The following is a 27,999-nucleotide window of genomic DNA, read 5'->3' on the forward strand; positions in this document are numbered from 1 at the left end:
GCTGGCAAGGGGGGCAGTGCGGGGACGAGGACAGGACAAGAGGCAGTACGAGGGGGGAGGAGGAGGAAGGTGCAGGGCAAGGGGGAGGGCCAGTGCTGGGGACGCGGACGGGGCAAGGGGGCAGTGCAGGCGGGAGGAGAAGGAAGGAGCAGGGCAAAGGGGGGCAGTGCGGAAAGGCGCAAAGCAGGGCGGGGGAACAGGCTTCCGTGCAGGCACAGGTCAGGGAGGCCAAGATCACTGCCAGCGCCGCATCGGGCAGTGCCAGTGACCCGTTCCCTGCTCCTCCCCCGCGCTCCTTAGCGGGCGGGTCGCTGCTGCGCTCAGCAGCCGCCCCAGACCGGCAGGTGGCGTTGCCGCGGGCCGGGCCGGGCGGGTCCACTGGGCCGGAGAAGGGGAGGGCGCTGGCGCTCCCCCGCCCGCCGCGCTGTAGTGAGGGGGGTTCCGGCTGCTGAGGACGTGGCTGGCCCCGCTCAGCCTCCGCAAGTTCCGCTGCGGGCCGCGGCCTACGGGCCTTGCCTCCCTCCGAGCGAGCCGGCGCGCCCGGCCCTAGCTCGCAGCAGGTGGAGGATGAGGAGGCCCCGCGGCGGGGGAGGCGGCCTCCGCGGCTCCTGAGACCCGGCATGGAGACGGTCTACAGCGGCGAGGCCCTGGCCGGAGGCGGCGGGCTGGGGCCCGTGGATGTGCCCAGCGCCCGGTAACTGCAGCGCCCAGCGCGAGGAACGGGGGGAACTGGGCCCCTCTCCGGGGTCTCTACTCAGGCTGCTAGCAGGGGGTGGAGGGGAGCCCCTGCGCGGCCCGCTCGGGCTGTATTTCACCCAGTGCCCAGGCGTGCAGAGGGCCTCTGAGCGAGCCTGCGTCCCCGGGTGCATCTCGGTCCCTCTTGCCTCTGCTTAGGAAATGCCTGTGATCATTCGTTCTTTTGCAGGCTGACTAGATACATTGTGCTGCTGTGTTTCAGCAAGTTTTTAAAGGCTCTGGGACTTTTTGAATCCTATGATCTCCTGAAAGTGGTCCATCTTGTCCAGTTTATCTTTATAGTACAGCTGGGGTAAGTGTGCTGTTGTTTAAGCCTTTTATAACACAGCTGCAGCTTCTTTCATTTGAGACTAGTTTGGTGGCAATAAATGCCTGGGTTTCTTTCCATTGGGTTAGTAAAAGATTCGTTCTGAAAGAAAAAAATTTCGTTCATAATAAGTCAAGGACGTTTGTGCATGACAGGTTGTGAAAGGGAAAAACCTTCCTTGTTTCTAATGGGATGTACTTTTCGACAAAGCATAACAGCTCCTGTCAGATGTGCAAGAAAAAAGTTGAGATGCTTTGTTGTCCTATCTAGCTACTGGGCCTACTTTTCCTTTACCCCTTTTTAGATTTTTATTTTCAATGTGGAATTTGTAGGTACTGATGTAGTGATGTTTAGAGTGTAGCTGTTGTGCTTTGACTTTCTTATTAGATAAAGGGTAGTCTAAGCATACTTTTGCCATGGATGGTAAAAGAATTTGTGTTGTAATGCACAGCTGTATGATGCTACAAAACTAACCATTTAATTGATAATAGAAATGCAATGGTAGATGCATTTAAAATGATCATCCCAAATTCTGGTAATAGTCCCTGTACTTACGAGGAAGAATATCTCATTAGAATCAATAATATCTAAAACCCTAACCTTTTAAGCATACTTACTGTAGTTTGAGAAACTATAGGGAAGAAAGAGAATTTTTTTAATTAATTAGAGTGCTTGTAGTTGCCACTTTTAGACAGATGATGTAATGACAAATATTTAGTAAAGAGAATAAATGTGTATCTAGAATATTTCATTTAAGTAAAACTTACAGGTAAGATCAGTGTGGTTTCTTCTTCTGCTACCCTTTTCTTTGGAAGGAAGCTAATCTCCCTCCACTCTAGAATCTTAGTTCCTATATCTATTGTCATCATTAAGAGTTTTGCTGGTAACTGGACCAATACTAATTTAAGCTTAGCTCATAAAGAATTGTGAAAGCTGTGCTGTAACTAACTTGATAACATAAGCTAATTGATATTAGTCAATGTTATCATGTTCCCATTTTATTTCCAGTTTTGGGTTTTTCACTTGACTATTTCGAAACAACATAATCTATTTTTTATGGTTGTTGGGAAGGTAGGATATTGGGTATACTGTTTCAGGCCAGTTCTAGTACGGGTGTGTGTGAGTGAGTGGCTTTATTTAGTTTTTATGCACTCAGAAATCTTCAGGTAGGGGCACCTTAGAAATGAAGATGTAACAGTAGTATTATATAATCATGCTACCCTTCAAAACACTATTCTTTTCTACACATTCACTTATTTTGATCCCTGCTAATTGTGAATTAACAATCATTTGGCTATCCTCTGCCAGACTTGTATGGCTGGCAAAGTAGGCAGGACTAAAATTCATTTGCTACAAAAAGCTTACTGAAGCTTATGGCTACTTGAATAGCTGAAATGGGCTATGGGGGACAGAAACATGTTGAGCCACTATTGTTTTTTCCCTCCCACAAAAGCCAGGCAGCATTCATTTAAAATACAAGTGGCGCTGTAGAATAGTTACTTGTTACGGGATGAGAAACAATTCCCTAGAACTAGTGTGAATAATAAAATAGCTACATTTGAACTTTGACTGAAAGTGCACGTGAACTAGTACATTAATGGAGAATATTTCCCCTAACAGGTGTGCATTTTTTATGGTTTTGTTTCAAAAGCCATTTTCTTCTGGAAAAACTGTGACCAAGCGCCAGGTGAGTTGACTTATACCTAATGCTTGAACATTCACGTTTAGATACTCTGGGACAATATGAATAAGGGCTCTAGTAAAATGTTCACTTGCTCGCTGGAAGTGAAAGGGATGTTTCTGGTTTCATCTGGAAAACACGGCTGGGATTTTCAAAATGACCGAAGTGACTTAGGAGCTCAAGTCCTGTAGAAAATTACATCCTGCCTGAGCACTCTGTTCTTTACCAACTAACGTGCAAATAGCTGTAAATATGAAGAGATCAGTCCTAAGCTGCACCCTGGGGAATGCCTCCTGTACCAGGGACCAGGAGGAGAGGGGTGGCCCAGAGGATTGTATTGTGCAGGAGAGTCTGAGCCACCAGCTTTCAGCCCCTTTGTGCTGATCCCACCGTGCAGAGGAGTCCAAGCAGTTGTCAGAAAGGAGCCTGAAATAAGGAGAGGAAGAACTTCGGTTGTCACCCGTTCCCTGCATTCATCTTTATATAAAATAATTGATTGTGCCACTACATAGTCATTTGGAATGTATTTAGTATAGAGGATCTGAACCAGGAAATGTCCTAAAGGTAAATTTGGCTTAAGAAAGCTCATGGCAGAATTTGAAAGAAAGTGAGAGGGGGACCAAATTTCTTGGTTTTGTCATACATCAGGAAAAATGTATCTTTCTGTCAGCTAAAGGTATTAATTTGGTCTTAACTCAAATTTTGGATATTTAAGATTTTTGGCATAAGCATAACTTGAGTGGATTATTTAAAAAATAAAAATCGCATCTAACTTTATCTAGTTTGTTGTCTGGTTTAAAACAAGAAAATACATGTATTGTTCGCAGTGTTGTTGTAACCATGTTGGTCCCAGGATATTAGAGAGACCTGGTGGATGAGGTAATATCTTTTATTGGACCAACAGAACTTCTCACCCACTTGTCTCACTAAAATACATCCTAAGTAGTTTTATTTTAATAAAAATGAGCTGCATCTCCTGATAAAGACTTCTTAAATCATAATCCTTCAGATTTTAGGTGCATGCTTAATTGTAAGCACTTAAGTAGTCCCAGTTGACTGGGATTAAAATTAAGTACATTTGTAAATATTTGTAGGGTCAAGGCCTTAGTTTTATAATGTTGAACAATTTTATCTAGCACTGTGAATGTTTGTCAGATGTATTTTATTGCGTAATACTCTGAGTGTTAGCATCTTTTGACCGCTAAGTAAATTTGACTTCAGCCTAACTATTGTAACCCATGGATTTTTTTTTAAAAAAGGCACTAAAACTACATCAAAAGAATTTGCCACTGTGATAGAAAATGATAAAAGAATTTCAGCCATAAAATATATTTCCAAAAGTAAACATAATGGGTCATTGTGAAGTAGTCAAGACAAGTCAAATTGTTTTAATTTCTGAAGATGCTCTACGCATACATTTTAATGTTCCTTTAATGTAGTGATTTGGTATGTGAACTGAATGCAAGATGTTTGTTGGAAAGCAGGCAAAAAACGTTAATAAAATGTTTTTCTTTTATAGTGGATCAAAATAGTTAAACATGCTGTTGTTGGCTGTATCATTTCACTTTTGTGGTTTTTTGGCCTCACTCTTTGTGGACCTCTCAGGTAATGTACATGCCTGAAAGCATACTTTATTTGTATACACTAACTTAATTTGTTTTATAGTTATTTGAAATAGCAACTCTGCACACTTAATTTCTTTTTAAATGAAGTGTTTGATAAAAACATACTTCTATTTGTTTATAAAAATAAATCCTCAGATGAGTAGCCATTATTCAGTTCCTGGTTTGCTACAGGACATCCTAGTTTACGCACAGCCCCTCCTTGCTGAAAGGAGTACTGTGGTAATGGTAATACTCTTAGGTCTGTGTAGAGAAAAAATCCCTTGCACCACGCAATGATAGTCTCTTTAGTTCATTAAGTAGCAATCTTGACTGATTCAGAAAGGATCAGAAAAAAGATGGCAACATTGGACTTCCAGAGGTGAAGAGCTTCGGGAAAGCTTCTCTCTGAATAGTTAATGTGTGGAGATAGGGCTTAAAGCTATCTAATTCTGCAAAGGTTAAGCTTTCATTTGTCTTAAAAAAAGGGGGGGGGGCAGGGGAGGTTTAGCTCTTATGACAGCGAAGATGTCCAAATGTGAATCGGTTTACTGCTGTTTTCTCAGGTCAGCTGAAAGTTCCAGTGTCTTCGTGAATGCTAGATGTTTTCCCAAGCAGAAGCAATGAAAATGTAGTCACTTTTACTGCTGCTGCTAAGAAAACTATGCACATTTGTAAAACTGACAAACTGTCACTTTCAAACTTCTGCTGCTTGGGAAAGCTACCAGCAGTAGAGGAAGTCACTGGAGTTATGAATGGTGGATGAGGATCCAAAAGTGAGAACTATACGTTGTCTGCATTGAGGTGATTGTATGAGAAGGAAATCAGCTCCTCAGTAATCAGAAGTTAACAGGAAGAGAAAAGGTCCTTTTCCCAGGCAGAGAACAGGGAACTTCAGATTTATCAGATGTTATTGTAGTATGAACATTAATTCCATCTTGAGCAATTTGATTCTTGATGCTCTAATAAAGCACACTACTGTTTAAAAAGTGTTTCGGTAGTTACTGCTGCTCAATTACTGTACATGATCTATTGTTTGAGCTAGAAAATAGGTGTTATATGATTTGTCATCATGGCAGAGCCTTTCAACAGCTGGATTGCTGGAGTACACTTCAGGTTCCCTACCGTTCTTTTGAATTGCACAGTGTTCCTATTGAAGCTATATATTAAATCCTTGACCTCCCTTCCATTTAATTTTAGTTGAAACCAGGTATATCAAGCTAGTACATCATATTGAAATGGACGTGATAAAAATTGGTGTCTCTCTTGTTTTGTAGGACATTGTTGCTGTTTGAGCACAGTGATGTTGTTGTTGTGTCTCTGCTTAGTGTTCTGTTCACAAGTTCAGGAGGAGGACCAGCAAAGGTATTTAAATATTTTTTGTTGAAAAAGACCATTATAATGTATGACTTTAAAATGTAACAGGTATTCAGGAATACAGAAGAGGTAAACCTGATTGTTTCTGACTCAAATTCATAAAAGGGGTAGTAAATTATGTATATTTTAAGTTTAAATGTAGGTGAAACTACAATCTCTACTTCCTTTTTTAATGAAATAAATACGTAAACAGGCGCACATACAAGGAGTAACAGCACGAAAAGTTGTTTGAGATTCATGATGATGAAGAGATGCAAAGAGTTTATCATTTGTATGCAGAAGAAACTTAAAATATAGTATTTTGCATTTGTATAGCACTTTCCACCCAAGAACTTCAAAGTGATTTACAAACGTTAGTAAATTAAGCTTCATATCTCTGTGAGCAGAGAAACAAGAAAATATCCCTATCTTATGGATGTTTCAACTGAAGTACAGAGAGATTAGGTGACATTCCCAAGGTCACATACAGCAACCATAGCCATATTCTCAAAGCAAATAATTCTGATAATACCTTTCATCTATAGATCTCAATGTGCTTTACAAAGGAAGCAAATGTGATTATCCCCATTTTACAGAGGGGGAAATGAGGCACAGAACTGCTGTGACTTGTCCAAAGTCACTTAACAAGTATGATAAAAGCTGAATATAGGTTGGTTTGTTTTTTTTTTTATAACTAAGATCAGTTTCTCCAAATGTAATTTTTACTTTAAGGATTTTGTTTGGACTTTGTTTTTCTTGTGTTTACACTTACATGCACACAGCTGGCGGGAGGGAAAAAGCCCTTTGCATGGTTTTTTTTGCAACATTTTATGTTTGCCATCCAAATAAGCAATTTTATATCGATGCCCTTTTGTTGTCTTTCCAGACAAGAGGTGCTGCGTTTTTCATCATTGCTGTGATCTGCTTATTGCTTTTTGATAATGATGATCTCATGGCTAAAATTGCAGAACATCGTATCCTTTCTTACCATGTCTTTGGAGAAAAAGTGTAAGTTAGCTTTGTTTCAACTGCATTTTTCTTTCCAGCGCATTGTACTCGTGACTGGAAAGAAAAGAGGAAACAGTCATTCTGAGCAACTAATCCAGTCAAATGCATGTCATTAGTTACTTTAATGATAACAGCATTGGCTATACATTTGCTATAAATAATTGCAATCTAAATGACCGTGATGACAGAAAAATCCCAATTTAGTTATTAGGCCCCTTCAACTAACTAGAAGCTTCTCTGTTCAGTTTCCCTCTCAGAGAGAACTTGAGGCCTATGTCCCAGGAGTTGTGGATGCTCAGCACCTCATAGTATGTCTATACTGTGCAGTTAACCTGTGTGGATTGGCACATGGGTTAGCCTAGCCTAGTCTGAATCTCCCCTCTGCAAAGCTGTACCCACATTTTTGTGTCCTCACTGTTTATGCAATCCCATGTGTGTCTGGGGTACATCCCATGGTTTCTTGTGCTGAGGTACTCATTCTTTGTCAATCATTTGTGTTAGCTGCGGGAGAGCTTGTCTGTCCTTTGGAAGGAATTGTGGGAAGGACATTAGAGGACTGTCAGTACTTTAGCATGCTCATCTACACCCAATCTTACCAGTTGTCTTCCTTCATTTTCTGTTAGACCAATTTCACTTGCTTCTAAGTTAAAATATAATTTTTGTCTAATTCAGAAGGAATAATTTTATCTTGATTGCACCTCTTTTTTTATTTGTCAATTTCATTAATTTTCTCAAGTTCAAATTTTTGTTAGACAGCTTCTGAAGAGTTTCCAATTAACAGAATGTTTCATACTTTAGACATGTCATTGATAAATAAAGTAATGCTTCCAGTGAAAATTCATCTAAAATTTTATTTCTGGTATCCAGTTCACCCTCTTAAGTTCAAATAATTACCAGATTTAACATCAGTATTAAGACTAGCTTATGTGAAATGTTTCAAGTTCTTTCATTGAGTAACACTGTTTCAAATGTTTTCCCTAAAGAAGCAATAGACTTATGGACTTCTGTAATTTAAAATTTTAGAATTATCCAAACTTCAAAGCTAAATTTGATTCCAATTTTACTTTCTTTAAATGTACATGGTTTCCTCTATTGATCTCCTATTGTATTTACAGTTTCTGGTCCTCTTGTATACCTGTAGCTGTGTTTTTCATTATTTTTTAAATATCAGTAAATCACTTGTGATCCTTATGAGAATGAGGTTGAAATGTGGGGGTTGGAAGAGGGTTCATTTGGAGAATCTTTCTTAACTTAATTTGTTTAGCTGAGGGACATCATGATAGTGCTCTTACCCATGTTCTTCATACAATCATTGCTTTCCTAGGAGTTGCAGATCACAAGGTAAGTTGTTTTCTTCAGTAATTTATATGCTGAATTTATTGAATGATGTGTTCATAAAAATTCTGTGAAGAGAGCTGCATTAATTAAAAATGTCCTGTCAACTATTTACTTAGCAGTATTTTGCTTTGATACGTGAGCTGAAAGTATCTCTGAAATTTGTTCTTTTTACTTGAAGTAGTTTTTTTTTCAACTGTGACTTAGATATTCATGACCCTTAATAGACAAGCCCTCTGTTCCTTAGTGTTATCAATCATTGTCTTGTGTGTCTGTCTCTTTCCCACGCTTCTTGGAGCCTAAGAGCCAGATTCTGATACCCTCACTTGAGTTGGGTGGTACCCCAATTTTGCTGCACTGGCAAATGAGAAGCCGAAAGGAAAATACTGAATTTATGACACAGTTAGAAAACATCTGGCATTATTTAAAAATAAATCAGGCAGATGAGTTTAAGTTAAATTGGTTAGCCTAGCACAGGGTAGATTAGACCTAAGAAATATGAGAAGCTAATTTTGTATATATACATATATTTTATAAAGATTAGGGAACAATTTCTAAAGAAAAGGTTGGGGAGAAATGATACAGGGCTTGAATGAAGGTAAATAAATACAAAGAGTGTGGATGATATAAGACGATTCCATTTTATTTTCAAACATTTCCAATGTGCTGCTTTGTGGGTAAAAAAAGGGAGAATGGCAAGAGAAATTGAAGATGGAGTTCCTGTTAAAAATACTGGGAGTTGGAAACTAAGTCATAGAATGTTACTGTTAGCAAATAAAGCTTATCTTTGGAGGGGACAGGGGAATACCTTGTCTGTGTCTTATGTTAATAAGTAAAAGGAGGAAATAAGGAAAAGAATATTAATATTCTGTCATGTAAATACTACTTATATTAGAGTGAGGTAGTTGGCTCTTAATTACTGCTAATAGGATTTATCTGTGTTGCAGGGTGGAGTGCTGTTGCTGGTACTGGCATTGTGTTGCAAGGTTGGTTTTCATATGGCTTCCCGAAAGCTCTCTGTAGATGTAGGTGGAGCCAAGCGTCTTCAAGCTTTGTCTCATCTTGTTTCCGTCCTTCTGTTGTGCCCGTGGGTCATCGTCCTATCTCTGACAACTGAGGTAACAGCATAGCAAGGGTTCATCAGCAAAAGTGACTGATATTCTGCATTTGTAAACTGCAACATATACCTTTCCTTTACAAGAATTTATTTTACATTATTGAAACTTTACTTTTCTTGAGATTTTTCCTTGAAAAATAGATTGGTTTTATATGCACAGTATTTCTGATACTTACATCTGTGTGATTTGATGTTTGTTTTTTTGGTTGGATTTGCTCTCTCAAGACTCATAAGAAGAGGATATATGGGACTGTATGCAGTAGTTTGGTTTTTCTGCTAACCTTACAGAGGCAGTGATGATGAAGATATTGTTTGTTCTAAATTTGCAGCTTTTACACCACTATCTTTCTATGTAGAGATAATTAAATCAATAGAAAACATTTTTGTAGCAAATCAACTTCATTAATTTCCTAACTGGATGTTTTTCTAGAAGACCTGTTCTAGTTCAACCACAGCTATTGAACTTGAAGCAGTAATTAATTCAGGGAAGTTCTGTGATCTGTGTTATACAGGAGGTCAGACTAGATGATCATGATGGTCCCTTGTGGCATTATAATCTGTGAATACCTGTTTATTTAAAGTGTCTAAAGTATAGCAAACTTGCAATAGACTAAATACTAGATATAGTACCAGTTTATGTATGTAGGTGACACTTCTGCTAACCTGTAATCAATACTGCTAAGAATTTGTTCTTTTTATCACAGAGTAAAGTAGAATCCTGGTCCTCTCTCATCATGCCTTTCATAACTGTTATCTTTTTCGTCGTGATCTTGGATTTTTATGTGGAGTCCATATGTTCTGTCAAGATTGAAGCCTCGAAGTGTGCCCGTTATGGATCGCTGCTCATTTTAATTAGTGCGCTGCTCTTTGGCAGCTTCTGGACACATCCAATAACAGATCAGCTTCGAGCTATGAACAAGCCAGCACACCATGAAATCACAGAGCATGTTCTCTCTGGAGGAGTGGTAGTGAGTGCCATTTTCTTCATTTTATGTACGTATTCCTTTTTTTCCCCGTTAAAAATAATTTTATATTACTGGAAGGTCACAAAAAGTATTTCTCTGTAGAATTCCACCACAGTTGCTTCTGTGGATTCCATGGGTGAGGGGGAACAGCACAGTATTGTAGACCCACGGCTACATTCATAATTCATTGGCTGTAAAAAAGGATACAGTAAATCTTTCTGCTTGTGGAAATGATGATCCAGTCTGGTATAACAATAAAATGTTAGCCTTGAAGATGAAGCTGGTGACTTTCACCATCTTGATATGCTTGTGGAAGTTTTAGTCACTGATAAAACACTTGCATTATCTATCATCCATAAAGCTTAAAAACAACAACAAAAACGTGTACCTCTCTTTGCAGCTGCCAATATTCTGTCGTCCCCCTCCAGGAAAGGGCAGAAAGGCACTCTTATTGGCTATTCTCCTGAAGGCATTCCTCTCTATAATTTTATGGGTGATGCTTTGCAGCATAGTTCTCAGTCGTTACCCCGGTTTATTAAAGAGTCACTGAAACAAATCCTTGAGGAGTATGACTCTAGACAGATTTTCTACTTCTTGTGTCTAAATCTGGTAAGTGCACTTTTTTAACTCTAATACCAAATCATAGTAGAGAAAAAGGGTCGATCTCTTTTAAAATTTACTGGCAACTTTTAATATGACCTTTAACTTAGAATCATAGAACTGGAAGGCACCTCGAGAGGTCATCTAGTCCAGTCCCCTGTACTCATGGCAGGACTATGGAGGGATAGCTCAGTGGTTTGAGCGCTGGCCTGCTAAACCCAGGGTTGTGAGTTCAATCCTTGAGGGGGGCCACTTAGGGATCTGGGGCAAAATCAGTATTTGGTCCTGCTAGTGAAGGCAGGAGTCTAGACTTGATGACCTTTCAAGGTCCCTTCCAGTTATAGGAGATTGGTATATCTCCTATTACTAAGTATTATCTAGACCATCCCTGACAGGTGTATGTCCAACCTGTTCTTAAAAATCTCTGGTGGTGGAGATTCCACCTCCTCCCTAGGCAGTTTATTCCAGTGCTTAACCACTATGACACTTAGAAAGTTTTTTCCAGAACTTAGTTAGTTTTGGCATAGTTAATTTAATGGAATCTTAAGATCGAATGCATTGTTGCTGGGTCTTCTGTTAAAGGGAGGATAGTTTGCCTTACAGTTGTACTTGTCAGGTTAATATGAATAGTCATGGCACCTTATATGTATTTGTGTGGTGACTAGCACAAGGGGCCTCACTCGTTATTGACTCTTCTGGGCCCTACTGTAATGTAAATATTCCCTGGCAAAGCACTGCACCTGTTTCCTGCCCTGATGATCATACAATCCAATACACACACACAAGACACTCAACAGTAATTCAGGAAAGAGTGTTGAAAGACAGAGGATTTCTGGAATAAATTGATTTGAAGAAGTGGAAAGGGTGGTTGGTGGACAAGAATTGGGAAACAATTCCAAATGTGTGGCACAGAATGATGGTGTGATGATGGAGATGAAAGATGACTGAGAAACAAAATGAGTAATTGGCAGTAGGAACAAAATGAGAGATGTAGTGGGGGAACAGGGGAGATCACATAAGACATAGAAATATGAGCAATGAGCTTGAGGGCCTGCAGATAAGATAGAAAGTGGGAAGTTAGTTGAAGGCATTCAAAGGGGATGACAACAGCAGTAGAGGGAGATCAGTTTAGTGTCATTTTGGAATAGACAGGAGTAGAGGTGAGAAATGGGGAAGCTGCATGGACTTAAGTTATAATAATTGAGGGGGGAGATCAAAGAATGCACAAAAATGTTAGCAAATAAGATTCTAGTAATTTTCCGGGAGTGTGAAAGTTTGGATGTGAGGGGAGTAAAGTGTCAAAGGGTATGTTGACACAGCAATTAGACAGCTGTGTCTGACTCAGGCTCACGGGGGCTCTGGGTGAAGGGCTGTTTAATTGCAATGTAGACTTCTGGACTTGGGCTGCAGCCTGGGCTCTTGGATCCTGCAAGGTGAGAGGATCCCAGAGCTCAGGCAGGAGTCTGGAACTGGACGCTGCAATATAACAGCCAAGAGCTAAAAAGCCTCATGAGCCTGTGTCAGCTGTCATGGGCCAACTGCAGGTTGTTAATTGTGGTGTAGATATAACCAAAGATGACTTCAAAGGTGTGAATGTAGAAGATGGGGAAGTTAATGGAGAAAGAAGGAACTGGAGAAGAATTAGGAACAAAAGTTGGTTTTATAGAGTCACAGTTTTATAGATACCGATGGGTTATGCAGGAAGAGATATGAGGTAGGTACCATCTTCCTCTCAAGACTAATTCCTAAACTACTTAAAACCTTTTAGTTAGCAAAGAAAACGGAAGTAATTTCTGTAATTCTGTAATTAAGCAACCTCCATAAATAAAATTTGTAGTGACTGAAAAACATTTTTGTTAAACTACATCTTAAAGCAATGGCTTTTTGAAACCTCAGTGAAGAGGAAACCATTCATTAGGTGACAGTCTTTGGGTAAACAGCCTTTTGATTTGTTACAAATAACGATTGTTTGGGAGGAATTCAAAATCATTGTTGGGGACAATTATGTTACTGAGTAAGGGGGCTTGTGTAAAGACTCGTTAACAGGAGTACTTTCTTCTGAAGGAGTTTAATGTAACCAACATATGCTGGTTGGTCATACCAGATATCTGAGGTACTCCCTAAACATTTAAGGAGTGCTCTAGCCTTGATACAAATCATTTATGAACAGCAGCTGTCCAATTCTCGGATATTCATAATCCTCCAGGATGGACCAGTCATTATCTTTATCTTTATCTTTAAAAAGCACCCACCAAAACAAATGGCTACAGAAGCTTTCATCTCTAGAGGAATTTTTCATCCAAATTTTTCATCTCACTGTTGACCATTGCCTTGGCAAAATGAATTGGTAAACTGCCTGGTTCCAGATAATTACCATCATAATTGATGAGAACCGTCTCCCAAGTTGACTGCTTTGATAGACACACTGTAGACTAGATGGACTTGCAGATTATATTGTCCTTTCAGCCCAAGAGATCGGAACTCCCTGCTCAGTACTGTTTATATTGATTTGTTTGTAAATAAAGAATTCTAGTTTCCCATATAGATGCTGTCCCTTTTATAGAAATTATGTTTGTGCAGAAGAGAGGAGGAGTTTTAAAATGTCTGCATTTACATTGACTTTTAATACAAAACCTAATATTACAATCCATTGTTTTGTTTTGTAGGGGAATAGAGTAAACTGGTGCAGAAATATTTAAACACTCTAAAATTAGTAGCGCCCTTATGGCGGAGCTTCATGCTGACTGCATATGCAAAATAAAAGCACAGTTTCATCTCAGAACGTTACAAGAAAAAAATCAATTCTTTTCTTTCATTTTAGGCTTTTACTTTTGTGGAACTCTTCTATGGAGTGTGGACCAATAGCCTCGGTCTAATCTCAGATGGATTTCATATGCTTTTTGATTGTTCTGCTTTAGTTATGGGACTTTTCGCAGCTCTAATGACTAGATGGAAAGCAACTCGCATATTTTCATATGGGTATGTACACTGACTTTTACATAATTATTTTGAGGAGATGCTGCTAGCTAGGTGTAGGTCCTCATTTTTTCCTCTTAAACACAAGCGACTAGGGGTATGTTCCTACCATGAAATGTTTTCATGGCACTTAATATTTAAACACTTCATTACACCTCCCCTTTCTCCCTGCCCCTCAAAAGTGTCTGCCAGTGTTCTGAACCCAGTGTGCTAGTCTAGATCAGTCAGTTTTTCAAAAAGAAAATGAGGTATTACATGTGAAAAATACAAGCACTTATGTCAGCATGATTGCAGGAAGGGATTTGGAATTGTGTGTGTATGTACACGTTGAGAGATTCAGAATTTAATGGGGTATCTAGCCATATAACTCCCAATGAAATTAGCAGAATTGTGTGGCTAAATCCCCTAGCCAGCTTGTCAACTATCAGCCATAATGTGTGTAGTATAGTTAACTTTTTTAATTTTATCACTATAACTTTGTATTATGAGGACAAGGGCCAATTACCACATGGCCATCTTTCATCCCTTTTGTCTACCTACCATCTCCTTTAGTTTGTCTTTGATTGTAAGCTTTTTGGGGTAGAGATTGTACTGTGTTAGGAAAGCACCTACCACATTGTGAGTGCTACCACAGAACAGAGCAGAAAATAATTGTGTAACATATTTGTTATGGTACTTTGTTCTAACATTATGAAAAATCAAACTGACTTGAAAAGGAAATACTGTATTAAATGCATGAATAAGCCAAATATTTTCAAATATGCTAAATCTAGCTATTCCTCAGTCTTTCTTAAATGTACATTACACTTGTTCACTTTCAGGTACGGCCGTGTAGAAATTCTCTCTGGATTTATTAATGGCCTTTTTCTAATGGTAATAGCTTTCTTCGTGTTCATGGAGTCTGTGGCCAGACTGGTAGATCCTCCAGACATAGATACAAATATGTTAACTGTAAGTTTTTTTTGTCACTTTCTTCTGTTTAAAAACAGTTTTAGTTACTCCTGTAGAATATTTATTCCTTAATTGAAATTAAGATCCGCTCATCTGAATAGTGGGGACTCAAATTATATAATGTCAAGCATTTGTTTTCAGTATGACTTCAAAATGTTCCTTTGCTTTCTGTTATATAGTGCAGGGGTCAGCAACCTTTCAGAAGTGGTGTGCCAGGTCTTCATTTATTCACTTTAATTTAAGGTTTCGCATGCCAATAATACATTTTAAACCTTTTTAGAAGGTCTCTTTCTATAAGTCTATAATATATAACTAAACGATTGTTGTATGTAAAGTAAATAAGGTTTCAGAATGTTTAAGAAGCTTCATTTAAAATTAAATTAAAATGCAGAGCCCCCTGGACTGGTGACCAGGACCTGGGCAGTGTGAGTGCCACTGAAAATCAGCTCGCATGCCGCAGGTTGCCTACCCCGATATAGTGACTAACAGAATTTAAAAGTCCATATGTCTAAAGATAAAAACTTCATTATATTGCCTGCTTCTAAATATGTTACCTTCTCTGATTTTAAAGAGAGAAAAATCCTCTCCAAACCTATTCAAAATTAGATAAATTACAGAAGTAATTCCTTATTACAGTCTTAGTTTTGTAATGAATGGCATTTGTCTGTTGGAAAGGGGGATAGTGTGGTTAGCTTCATGAACGAGGCTTTAATTATTTGATTCTCCTATTACATACGTGGAAGGAAGTTCCATTTAGCTACAAAATAAACTACTGAATACAGTAACTTAACGTTGCATTTTTCAGGAACATTACTACTGCTTTAAGCGAAACGATGTTAAGTGAATCCAATTTCCCCATAAGAATTAATGCAAATGGGGTGAGGGTTAGGTTCTAGGGAAAAAATTTTTGCCATAAACCTCCCTCCCCCACACACAAAATAAGTTTTAAATAATTTAATATGTACACAGCAATGATGATTGTGAAGCTTGGTTAAGATGGTGAAGTCAGAATGTGGAAGAGGGTGGAATGCCTTACTGCTGAATGATGACCTAGCACTCGGCTGCGTCCTCAAGGGTTAACACATTGTTAATGTAGTCCCACACTCTACAAGGCAGCATGAATGGAGGGAGAGGGGAAACAGCATGGCGGAGAAAGACAGACACACACACACTGAGAGAGTCGTGCATTGCCCATTTAAACACACTGACCCCACTCTAAGTACACTGTCTTTTTAGGTAGATCAGCAAGTTGAGTCAGCAGCTGCTGCCAGCAAGCTCCCTTTGTCCTGAGCCCTGTCTTGTTCCTCCCCTTCCACCCTGTAGAGAGAAGGTACAGGGGGAGGGGGACACCCTGACATTAGCACCCCTGTTCCCCCCACCTCTGCACAGCAAGCAGGAGGCTTCCGGGAGCAGCTCCAAGGCAGAGGCAGGAGTAGCTTGATAGCCTGCTGAGCAGCTGTTGCACAGGGAACTTAGGAGAGTGGAGAGCTGATGGGAGGAGGGGGGGCTGCTGGTCCACCCTGGTTCCAAGCCCCCACCAGGTAGCTCCAACAGGATTCTCTTTCTGCAAGCAGTGGACAAAGTAGCCAACTGCCAAACAACGTTGTAAGGGAGAATTGTTCAACTTTAAACAAGCATGTTCTCTAATTGATCAGCAACGTAACAATGAAACAAAGTTAACCGTGACAACTTTAAGTGAGGAGTTACTGTATCCTAGCTGACTTTAGAGGTATGGTAGGTATGCCTCTACTTAAAACCATGATGGAGCCATAAGTATTAACATGCATTTTAAGTCAGTCAAAGCAGGTCATTGGAGTTGGTCAATAGAAGCATCTAAGTTTATCATACTTGGTAACTATAATGTGTTTATTGTATAGCTATAATATATCTTACTCTTGCTCTATTTCATTACTGTATACAGTATATTATACTACTGGATTCCAAAATAATTTACAAGATAAGGGTTTTGATTGCTGGAGAAATGATAATTAGTATCCTTCATATTCAGTTGCAAAAATGTCAAACCATATAATTGTGTTAGTGTAATTGGCTATTTCTGTGATTTCTTTGTGTTAGATTCATCTCAGTCACTTTAACAACCCTTCACTGAAATTGAATTAACTCGCAATTTCAGATTCCAGTCTCTTGAACCCCAGTCCAGTAGGATCTGGTATGATTATAGAAGTATTAGGTCAGTTCCTGGAGAGAAAAGTGCTGTATGTTCAGTAACAATCCTTTGGGCAGAAAGAGTAGCACTGATTACTTCAATGGGAATCTTTCAACCTTGTGCCTTTCCTGTAAGAAAAGCAAGCCTCAAATTGGATTTAACAAATCTCGACTTCAGCAGAGATGTAAAAGAACATAGATCAGATTTCAGATTAGCTTACTGTTCAAATAGGAGCTGATCTAAGTTCTCTCTAGGCTGCACAGCCATGCAGCTGCCTATTAAGCCCTGCGTAGGGGGCTCAGGGCTACAGTGAGGAGAGGCGCCCCAGTGTGGACCTACCGCAGTAGGGAGATGCACCCCTCCCCCTGCCCCAAGCTGCTGGGGCAAGAGAGGGCTGGGGGGAGCCCTCTCCCGACCGCAGCCATGGGGCAGCCCAGACCCCCAAACCTCTCACTACCCATCCCAGAACCCGCACCCCCAGCTAGAGCTCTCACAACTCTGCAACCTAACCCTCTGCCCCAGCCCTGAGCCCCCTCCTGAACCACTCATTCCTGGCCCGACCCTAGAGCCTGCACCCCTGCCAGAGCCCTTCCCCCCACCCCCCCAACACTCTGCCCCATATCAGTACACATGGATGTAAAAAAAATTTAGGGAACTCTGGTGCCGATTACCACAGGTAGTCTTAAAACGGTCCTTGATGTATGTATGGGTACAGCTAAATCATGGAATCAAAACTGTAGATCTTGTTTTTTCACAATTTTTGCTTTTTTTCCCTAAGTCTAAGCCTTCACTTCTTAAACAAAAATAAATTTTACTTCTATTTTTTTTTTGTTTTTCAAACAAGTGTGAAGTTACCTCTTTCCTCCCATTGAAGGCATTGAACTCCAGCACTTATATAGACACTTAAATACTAAATTTTAATAGTGTAATTTAAAAGAGACACTCATCTAGAGTTAAGTCCTGTTTTAAAAACATTGCTATCCTGTATCTCATACTGCTTTCAGGATGAGCTCTGTGGCCACATTCTCCAAAGGAGAACTTCCTATTCCTGCACCCTCTGCTAGGAGGTGGGGGTTCTTTGTTTCCTTTCTAACTGGCATTTTCCTGTTTTCCAGTCTCTTCATGCAAGAGTAGTGGAGAATTATTTGTATTCTGGTAGCACCCACAATGTATTGCTCAAACCCATAAGGCGACATGGTCCCTACCCCAAAATATTTACAATTTATGATGAAGTGTGCAGGTCCTTTTTAACTCTTCCTGTATATTCTACTTGATAAGTGATTCTGGGGAGTTAAGAGAGAACTTTCGCTGTATCCTCAGAGCTCTGTTTCTTGTGGGAGAAGTAGATGAACTCAGTCTCACTTTGTTGAAAGCAAAGTTGTCTATGTCTGTACTTGCTGGTCTTAGATTTTTAAGAGGAAAAGAGAAGTCCTTCACATGAAGAGAAGATTTACTTGTGAGCATTCAGCAGCAAGGGAATCCTTCTGCTATTGTCATTGTTAACTTCAGCTAACTGGACATGCCACGGAAGTATGTTAGGTGCTGTTAACAGAAAAAATGTAGTATTCTATCAAACAAGTTAATCTGAGTGTTAAGGAAGAAATATTGGATTTAAAGGTTGTGCTTTTTTTTCTTTCTTTTCTCCCTCTCATAGCCAGTCTCGGTTGGAGGGCTGATAGTAAACCTTGTTGGTATCTGTGCCTTTAGCCATGCCCACTCCCATGGGGCTTCTCGTGGAGGCTGTCACTCACATGATCACAGCCATTCACACCATGGTCATGTACATGGACACAGTCATGGCCATTCCCACAGTGACCACGGACACAATCACAGTCATGGACACAATCACTCTCATGGGTTTTCAGGAGGAGGTATGAATGCCAACATGAGAGGTAAGTACAAATTGTTTAATTTTAAAAGTAAACTAGCTGTCAAAAAACCTTTAAATCAAAGTATCCCTTGTCCACTTTTCTTAATCTCTCTCAAATGTGTTTTCTGGCAGTCTTTTTATATAGCACAGATAGAGCTTTTTGGAAACACTTTTTCTAGCTAAAATGTTTTAAAGAATAAACATAATTTGGGATATTCCACTAGCTTCTTCCCTCACACTTAATGTTCTCAGATTTGTGATGGTACGGGTCTTAGAGGCACTTAATGTTGATTTCTTTTTATTATTATTTGATCCATAATATTTTTACAGTACCTATAATGTACTACATGTCTTAAAGACCAAGTATAACTCCAACATACATGCATCGAATTTTAGATGGCATATGACAGCTGGTCAATTAAAGTAACTAGGAAAGGGATGGGGAGTGGAAGAACCAAGTTTAACAGCAATACATGTGAACAGTTGCACTATTTAGACACATTCACCTATTTAATTATTTGTACTGGGGTAGCATCTATAGGCCTGAACTTCTGGTTCAGTTAAAGCAGGGATTCTCAGACTGGGGGTCGGGGTTATTACATGGGGGCTCGTGAGCTGTCAGCCTCCACCCCAAATTTCGCTTTGCCTCCAGCATTTATCATGGAGTTAAATATATAAGAAAGTGTTTCTTATTTATAAGGGGGAGTTGCACTCATAGGCTTGCTATTTGAAAGGGGTCACCAGTACAAAAGTTTGAGAACCACTGAGTTAAAGCGTTAGCTTTTTTAAAAATAATTAACTTGCCACTTATTGTATGACATCCCCCAGGGTATAGTCTAGACTGTGGAGCCACAGTGTCCCCTTAACTCTCCAGCCTTTTACTCTGATTTGCTATCAGAACAGCCACTCGTGGCCTGCTCACGCAGCCTTCAGCATGCAAAATCAAACCCAGCTGAAAATATGAATGCTCTCCCAGCCACACATGAACTATATATAGGGTGACATCCTCAAATCCCCCAGTCCCAGCGTTGCATCCCAGAAATGTGTCTCTTGCACTGCTTCGGATTCCCCCCACTTCTCCTCGAACTGTGTAAACTCATTAAAAGTCCATCCTTCTATCAAAGGGAACGATGAGATTTCCCCAAGCACTTCAGTCAAAACATGCTGGTTTAGATTAGTTAATAAACATTTTATTCTTTTAAGAAAGATTTTAAGTGCTTATAAGAGTAAAGGCATAAAAGTCAGTATTGGTTACAAGAGAAATAAAAGATAAACACAGAAACTTTACCAAGCTAAATCCTAAACTTTACCAAGCTAGATAAGATTTGAAAGCAAAAGGGTTTCTCACCCAAAACTTTCAGCAGTCCTAACTGGAAAGCGTTCATTAGGACCACTCTTCCCAGTTCAGTGATGATGATTCTTTGTCTTTCAAACAATCTTGCTGCAGTGAGTAGAGATGGGAGAGGAGAGGTGGTCAGGGGCCTGTTTTCACTCTTCATATGTCCTGATCCTTTTTATTTGAAAAATCCTTGCTGGGTCCTGGGATCAACAGTTGTGTTGTATATATGCTCTGCCAGCTGTCCTTCAGGTGAATTGTAAATTTCTTGTTTACAATTCCTGTTGCTGAAGAACAGCTGTTTAAACTGATGATTGCTCTTTCACACCTTGCTGGAGCTAGAGTGCCTTTTACTCTGAAAAACTTGTTAGTGGATGTTACCCAGAAGTGTACAGCATGTTACAGTAACAATCATACATAGAATCTTATAATTTCATACACATCCCTGCTACACACATCAACAGGACAATAATGTTCAGCAGATTATAAGTTTTCAAATTGCACCTCACAAGGCATACTTTGTACAAAAGTTATCATAATTTTATGAAAAGTGGTGACCAAAATAGTATAGACTGTCACACTGGGATAGCATCTATACGCTTGAACTTCTGGTTCAGTTAGTCTTGAGTTTTTAAAAATAATTAACTTGCTACTTGTGGTCAGTAAGGAAGAAGTGAATTTTGAGAGGATTTGAGGGAAGAGAGTAGTGACTGGGTGGGCCAGGACTGGGAAGTCATTCTGTGTGTTGGTAACATTGGTAGTAGTCTGAACAAAGCCATAGAGATGGTTGTGAGCTAAATAGACCAATGGGACGTTGAGACTGACATAGTTGTTCATAGTTTCCCTTTAGGAACCAGCATGCAACACAGTTTCTACAAAACTTTGTAAACCGTGTTTGTCACTGATTCATAATATAAAATAATATTTCTCATCAGTTCTGCTAAAGACCAGACTAACCTAAAACACAAAACTGGCAGCATTATTTAATAAATAATGTGGTTACTTTCTGGAATCTTCCTGATAGTATGGAAAAAATACAGTATCTAGCAAATCTGCCAAATATTTGTCACATTAAGTCTATTACAATAAGTTTTAGTATGTAAAATGTATTGGTTCAAGCATTTAACTATCACCATGCTATATTATTTTAATAGAGAAGTTGAATGCAATCAAATAGCTTAGATGACTATTCTACTGATCTGAATTTTTTTAAAAATTTTTTTTGGTAGTCTGCTCAGCTTCTCACTACTTGCATATTCTTTAGTGGGAGCTGAAGTACCAGGATTAATCTCTCAAACTATTAGTGTTGAGATTAATGTTTTGTACCTTCTAAATGCAAACTGGGAGTACTAGAGTTCAAATGATCTAAAACATTAATCCTAGCAGCAGCAGGTTATGAGAGATATAAATCACACCAGAGTTGGAGTAAAAACAAAATGATAATGGTCTCTCTTAATACTTGCTAGCATTAGAAACACTTTAGCACATCAGTAAACTTTTCTACCATAGGTCCAAGACCAGTGATCCAAGAGAATTTTGATCCATGTCCTGAGAGATTTTATTTTAATACTCATGCTATATAGTCCATGTGCTGATGGCAACTAAATGCAGGCACTCAGTCATTCAAAGTCTTATTTTGTTTCAGGTGTGTTTTTACATGTGTTGGCAGACACCCTGGGTAGTGTTGGTGTGATCATATCTACGATATTTATTCAACAGTTTGGATGGCTGATAGCTGATCCCCTGTGCTCTCTCTTTATTGCTACATTAATTTTTCTCAGTGTTATCCCACTGATCAAAGATGCCTGTCAAGTGCTTTTGCTGAGGCTACCACCAGAATGTGAGAAAGATCTGCACATTGCGCTAGAAAAGGTCGGAATTTAAACTTGTATTTTGTTTTACTTTCTTTGTTTATATACAATCTAGATTTATGAGTTTGACTGCATTTATTAACTTTTATATGCAGTCATTCCTCATTGTGCCAGTTATCTTTGTCTAAGACTCTTGGGTATCCCAAATTGCTTGTCTAAGTTAATCAGTTTTTATAGAGATACATGAGTTTTTTGGTTTTATTAGTTTAACATTTACAATTTTAAAAATCATGATTTTTGCAGAATAGACTCTTTAAATAACAATGGCAGCCATATGTTGCTTTTCCTTTTATGGACAGCTCATAACCATAGACTAACTTAGTAATGCGGTAAACCTATCCAGCAGAGTGTGGGAGCACTATTTAATACTTAATTGTAATTACTAAACCCAGTAAATCTCAGAAAAGCTGGGCAGGCTTTTTTTAAAACCCTGGCATGGAAAGATTTCATTTGGCGGCAGTATTCTTTCCTGGGCATGCAGTTGCATTTTGGCCAGTCTTCCAGTCTACTGTGGAAAAGGTTGGCTTGTAGTGAATGGGGCTGCAAAACTGAAGCTAGTTCTCTTCTTCCCATTTGAAGTCTCTATTGCTGATTTTTCCTTCCCCTTCAGTCTAGACTGCTTTCTGCTCCTACTAAATCAGTCAAGGCCTGAAGTCTGTGGTAGCACTCCACTCCCATTGTTAACTCTTAATCCACTAATTATTGCTCCCGGTGTTAGCTTTTGTGAGTGTCCTGCCCAGAACCCCCATGGGCCCACTCCTGAAGTACATGGAGTGCTTGCTAAATACTTCTACATTGGGAACTGGTGTGGGAACTTCCAGGATTCCATCAACAAGAGTAGAAGGGAGACTTCAGCAACAAGCGTATTGAACACTGCCTGTCACCAGGGAATGGGGATAATAGATTCTTGTCACCAGGGAATACAGAATGGAATTAAATTGTATGGGGGAGATCCGTGGAGAGGAAGAAGAGGAGAAGGGTGGATTGTGGACTTACATGATTTAGTGAAAGGAGATGGAAAAGGAGACTGAGCAATGCAGAAGAGGGAATTAAAGTGTGAGTGACCTTGAGGTGGGGTAAATAAAAACAAGAAACAAAACCAGAAAATAATCAAAATGTTAGGAGTGGGGAGAAAAAAAATTAACCAGTATGAAACTTAGTAAAGAAATATTACAATAAATACCCTAATAAGGTTCACTTAAAAAAAAAACAACAAAACACCTCATGTGGACAAGGAGAGGAAACGTGAACATATTAAGTCCAACTTGGATATTGAAGTGTCTGCTTATCTTGGTTGTCATGGGAATAGGTCCTTAGAAATGCTTGGGTGCCCAAAGCCAGCCTCTCTGCTAGTCTCTCCTTTGATGCCACTATAGTCTGGCCACCAGTTGGGGACTCCACTTGAGTCTTTGTCCCTCCTTTTTAGACCCTACACACAAATTTTTCATTTTGCCTTCTATTTTTGGCAATGATGGAACACTCTCTCTATTCCAAAAATGTTGCTATATAACAATTAATGTATATAACATAAAATGATGGCAGTTTATTTTACTGTATAATAGAATCTGCTGCATGAAGTAATTGCCACCAGGAGCTATTTAAGTGTGCAGGAAGGCATAAAGTAGCATACTGCAAAAGTAATTCTTACTGTTAATGCAATTTTTTACAGATCCAGAAAATAGATGGTTTAATATCCTACAGAGATCCTCATTTCTGGTGTCACTCTGCTAGTGTTGTGGCAGGTACTTTACATGTACAAGTGATGTCAGATGTGATGGAACAGAGAATTATACAGCAGGTAACTATATAACACTTTCAGAATCTGTTGGCTCTTCATATTTTACGCCCTGTTGATTAACCCTGAATATTTCAATCATAGGCTTAAGTTTGAAGCTGCTGTTGTAATGATTTCCATAGCTGGTAGCTGATGTTCCAGGACAAGCCTTTTCAGTATTGCTCTGCTCCTCCTTCTGCTGTTGTCCTATAAAAAGTTTGTTTGGTGGTGGGCTTTTGACATTTGAAAACAGATCAGCCAGTTTCTTTTGTCTTGCTTTAGACGTGACCTGCCAAAAGGATTTTTTGGGGGAAACTAGTTTTGTAGTTTTTTTTCATGGTATAACAAAAGCCTGAACGAGTTCTTCAGGATGGTGGTGTGGGGCTTTTTTCTGCTTGTTTTTAATCTTAGGAATATCAGAAGTGTTAAGCTTATTTTTCCTTTGCTTTGCTGGAGGACTTCCTGGGGATCTGAGATATATTTTAGGAACTCTCACCTGAAATGAAGGGGCAAGAGTGATATGTTTTTATGACATTATCTCCAAAATGTTCATTAATCAGTTCTGTTAAATGGTACACCTCTACCTCACTATAGTGCGACCGGATACAACACGAATTCGGATATAACATGGTAAAGCAGTGCTCTGGGGGGGCAGGGCTGCACGCTCTGGCAGATCAAAGCAAGTTCGATATAACGCGGTTTGACCTATAATGCGGTAAGATTTTTTGGCTTCTGAGAATATTGAGGTAGAGGTGTACTAACAAAAAGAAACAAAGGTTTTAAACAGTCTGAATAAAAATCCCTTACTTGTTCAACAGCTCAGTTTTTACTCTTGTAAATACAATTTCACTGGTTCTCTTTTTACTGTTCCAAGTTAGATGAGACCTGAGTTAATAATTTATTTTAAAAATGGTGAAACCTTTTTAGACCATCTTTTTTTATGTTAGACATTGCTACCAGCTCTGCCTGTAGTTGACGTTGTCAGACACTTCTAATTATAAAGACCGTTTTTTGCTACTTATAACTTTACCAAACTTTAACAATTAGGCCTGAAACTTTCCATGCTGGATGTTTTCCTCCAACTTTAAAAAAAATTAAGTTTCAGCAAAAATGATTCACCATGGTTTGCCCTTGCCCTTTCCCTGTACTTTCCCTGCAACTGGTGCCTGTAGCTGCCAGGAGTTGCTGTTGCACTAGGCTTAGGAATTGAGAGCAGGAGTGTTCCTGATGCTCCCTTTTCTGGCACCCAGGCAGCATGGAGGAGGGAGCAACTTAATTCAGGAAGACAAGAGCTGGGCCTGGAAGGGCAGTGTAGGTAATGGAAGGAGTAGATTAGGACTAGGTGTAGAGTTGGGGGGCAGGGAAGAAGACTGGGAGTGAGCTTCGGTGTGGGGCTTTTGACTGGGTAAGGCTGTGCAAGGAAACTGGGAGCCAGAATAAAATGGTGTGTGGGAAGGACATGGGAGTGAGACTGAAATTGAGCAGGAGTTGGGGTATGAGGCTGGGGTCCACATGCTATCCCTATGATTTCCAAAGGGGCCCAAACCTCCATTTGAAATTTATTAGGGATCCACAAATGAAAATAGGTTGAAAACACTGATTTAAACCGAACTTTCATAGTCACTATTAATTGTGTGTTCCTAATTTTCTGGGTGCTACTGCCTTGAGACTCTGGGGTCTGATTTGTGGAAGTGTTGAGCATTGATGGTGGAGTTGAAGTCAATGGGAGCTGTACTTTGAACATATTAAGTCCTATACAACACTAAATACTCTGGGGGGGGGGGGAATCAGATCCTAGGCATCTTAAATTGGGCATCTGAAATTATTGGATACTTTTTTACCTTTAATCTCTGTACCTCAGATCTCCATCTGTAAAATAGGGGTGTTGTAAAGATAGTTTTTGTTTGTGAAGCACTGATACCATAGTGATGAGTACCATAGTAAAGCCTCTGAGGAAATTAATAATTCTGTATTCAGAGCAGAATTTGAATAGTGTGCAATAAATAAGGCTTGAGAACACGTTGAACAGTGAGGATAAAACATAATGTCCATTCTTGCACTGAATGAGGCAGAATTCCTGAGGGAATAAATATGTAGTCATTTTAGACTATATCATAATTCAGCCCGCTCAATTAAGCATTAAGGTTGCCTGTGTGATTCCTAACTTTTGACTGCTTGACATTTTTTCCCCAAAAATTCTAGCTACAAATATAGTCATTTTAATTTTCTGACTGGCTCCTCTCTGGGCCATAGTAAATGTTGTATCTAGATTTGATGTGACGTTTTGCTCTCGTCTAACTACCATTCTAGTGTCTGAGTATAATCACACATTACAATTAATGAGATTTAATATTGAATTTCTGTTATGCTCAGGTAACAGCGGTTCTGAAAGATGCTGGAGTGAACAATTTAACTGTCCAGGTGGAGAAAGAAGCCTATTTTCAACATATGTCTGGCCTCAGTACAGGATTCCATGAAGTCATTGCTATGACGCAACAAATGGAATCCATGAAATACTACAAAGATGGAACTTACATCATGTGATGTGAAGTTACGTTCACCACTGGGATATAAACTGTAGTATTCAATATTTGTATTATTTTGTCAGGAGACCTTGCACATAAATGTACAGAAACAAATATAGTATATATTTGATTTTTTTTATAAAAGCTTAATATGTTGAGACTGGATCAGGGTGCTTTTATAAAGAAAATAAGATGGACTAGAACATTTGTTGTATATGTGGAAATAATGTAAATCTGAAATACCGTACTTGGTGTTTATTAAACAGAAATCTTGCTACATGTGTGTGGATGAGCACAAATGTATTCCATACCTTCCCTAAAGTATGGAACGTCAAATCAAGAATTATGTTCATGTCAAAATTAAAGGGAAAAGAAAATGCTTTGCAGGAGAAACAAAATTGCCTCCAAAAATACTTCATTTCCTTCAAAATGATTTTGAGGAATCTTTGTGTGCGCATGCATGTTTACACATTTATTATGAAGAGTAAAACTTAAACTACATATGAAGTCAAGGTTTTTTGCAGAGTTTGTTAGATACAAAAAGGAATATACAGTTTTATATGTATTCACTCTGTATAAAACTGATTTCTAACCATAATTTTAGTATACCACGGCAAATAGATGCTATCATTTTAAATTTAATATCAAAATAATTTTTGTAAGAAAAAAATCAAGCAGTGTGGATGTAGGGAAGAACAGAATTGCAACTTTTGCCCTTGCACTATTTTGTGTTCTTGTTTACTGGGGAGGTTGAAAATCAATTGGAACCACTATGTAAAATAAACATTTTACACTTTTTTATAATTGCAAGTGAAATATTATTGTTTGAAGTGTAAAGAACATCATCCATGAACATCCTAACGCTCTCCTCTAGCCATGCTCTTCCTGTTAAAATGGTATAACCCAGTTATTATTAGATGCCTAGATTTCTTTCTCCTTGACAGAGTAACTAATTGTGGACTTTCATGCAATTGATATATGTAAGTTCTGTGGCATTCAATAGAAAATTGTAGACTATCTCAGTATTGTGCAAAGAGCTATTTCATAGTCAAAGTTAATTCACAAGGAGGGAGGAGGAGCAGCTGAATGAGCTGGTAGTGAACTCTTCAGTACCTTGTTTATCATGGAGGACTCTTTGGAATAGGTACGAAGAAGCTCACATTATTCAGGAGAAGCTGAATGGCATCTTTCCATACAACTGATCATGTACCATGTCTAGACAAAAAAACACTGCTTTCTATTGTGGCTAGGTAATGGAGCCTACCCTAAGTCTGTCATCTAGTTCAAAAAACTTACCCATAGACTGGATTTAGTATATTATGACTTGTTAAAACAGATTTAGTTATGTAAACTGTACCATTGTACAATATAGTATTAAGTAAAATGTCCCTGTAATCCATATTAATAGTCTGGGGCTTTACGAGATAATACAAAATGTGTAAATTTAAGTGAAAAATATTTACTTTAGCCAATGTATACACACAACAGAAGAAAAGCCTTACTCGCTATTTTGTGAGCAAAAGCCTGGTAATAAGATAATCTGCAGTAGTTAAGTGAGCACCTGTTTTTTACTGTGTTGTTGGAGACAGACTTCCTTAAAGCTATCAGTTTATTTCCCTGTGCGACACTCATGCTTTTCCTCTTCCTATATTAATAACACTTAAATGTGTCCTTCAAATTCAGCAATAGCATAATGCAATGCTTAACTTAATGTAACTGAGTAGTTCTTTCATCATTTATTCCACATATTTGCTCACAATTTTTATTGTGGCACAAAACTTGTCCTCTTTATACAGTTTGGGG

The 27,999-nt window shown here is 39.0% G+C and overlaps 1 protein-coding gene across 1 annotated transcript; it reads left to right on the forward strand.

Annotated features, from left to right (window-relative positions):
• The first annotated feature begins 406 nt into the window (after positions 1-406).
• Positions 407-27,000, forward strand: SLC30A5 (solute carrier family 30 member 5). Its single transcript, XM_032764998.2, has 16 exons — positions 407-694; positions 926-1,048; positions 2,684-2,750; positions 4,264-4,349; positions 5,623-5,710; positions 6,588-6,675; positions 7,974-8,050; positions 8,992-9,162; positions 9,866-10,154; positions 10,527-10,735; positions 13,548-13,705; positions 14,524-14,653; positions 18,475-18,712; positions 21,672-21,898; positions 23,567-23,695; positions 26,045-27,000. The coding sequence occupies exons 1-16, from the start codon at positions 621-623 to the stop codon at positions 26,213-26,215; spliced, it is 2,325 nt and encodes a 774-aa protein (XP_032620889.1). The 5' UTR covers positions 407-620; the 3' UTR covers positions 26,216-27,000.
• Positions 27,001-27,999: the final 999 nt, after the last annotated feature.

This window comes from Chelonoidis abingdonii, chromosome 6, assembly GCF_003597395.2.
Source record: "Chelonoidis abingdonii isolate Lonesome George chromosome 6, CheloAbing_2.0, whole genome shotgun sequence".
NCBI lineage: Eukaryota > Metazoa > Chordata > Testudines > Testudinidae > Chelonoidis > Chelonoidis abingdonii.

What these genes read in the sequence shown, in the direction of transcription:
- SLC30A5 (XM_032764998.2), top strand. Translation starts at nt 621, where the DNA reads ATGGAGACGGTCTACAGCGGCGAGGCCCTGGCCGGAGGCGGCGGGCTG. An exon ending in GGCTAAAATTGCAGAACATC is followed by an intron (nt 6,676 to 7,973) that starts GTATCCTTTCTT and finishes TAATTTGTTTAG; the next exon opens with CTGAGGGACATCATGATAGT. An exon ending in TGCCATTTTCTTCATTTTAT is followed by an intron (nt 10,155 to 10,526) that starts GTACGTATTCCT and finishes CTCTCTTTGCAG; the next exon opens with CTGCCAATATTCTGTCGTCC.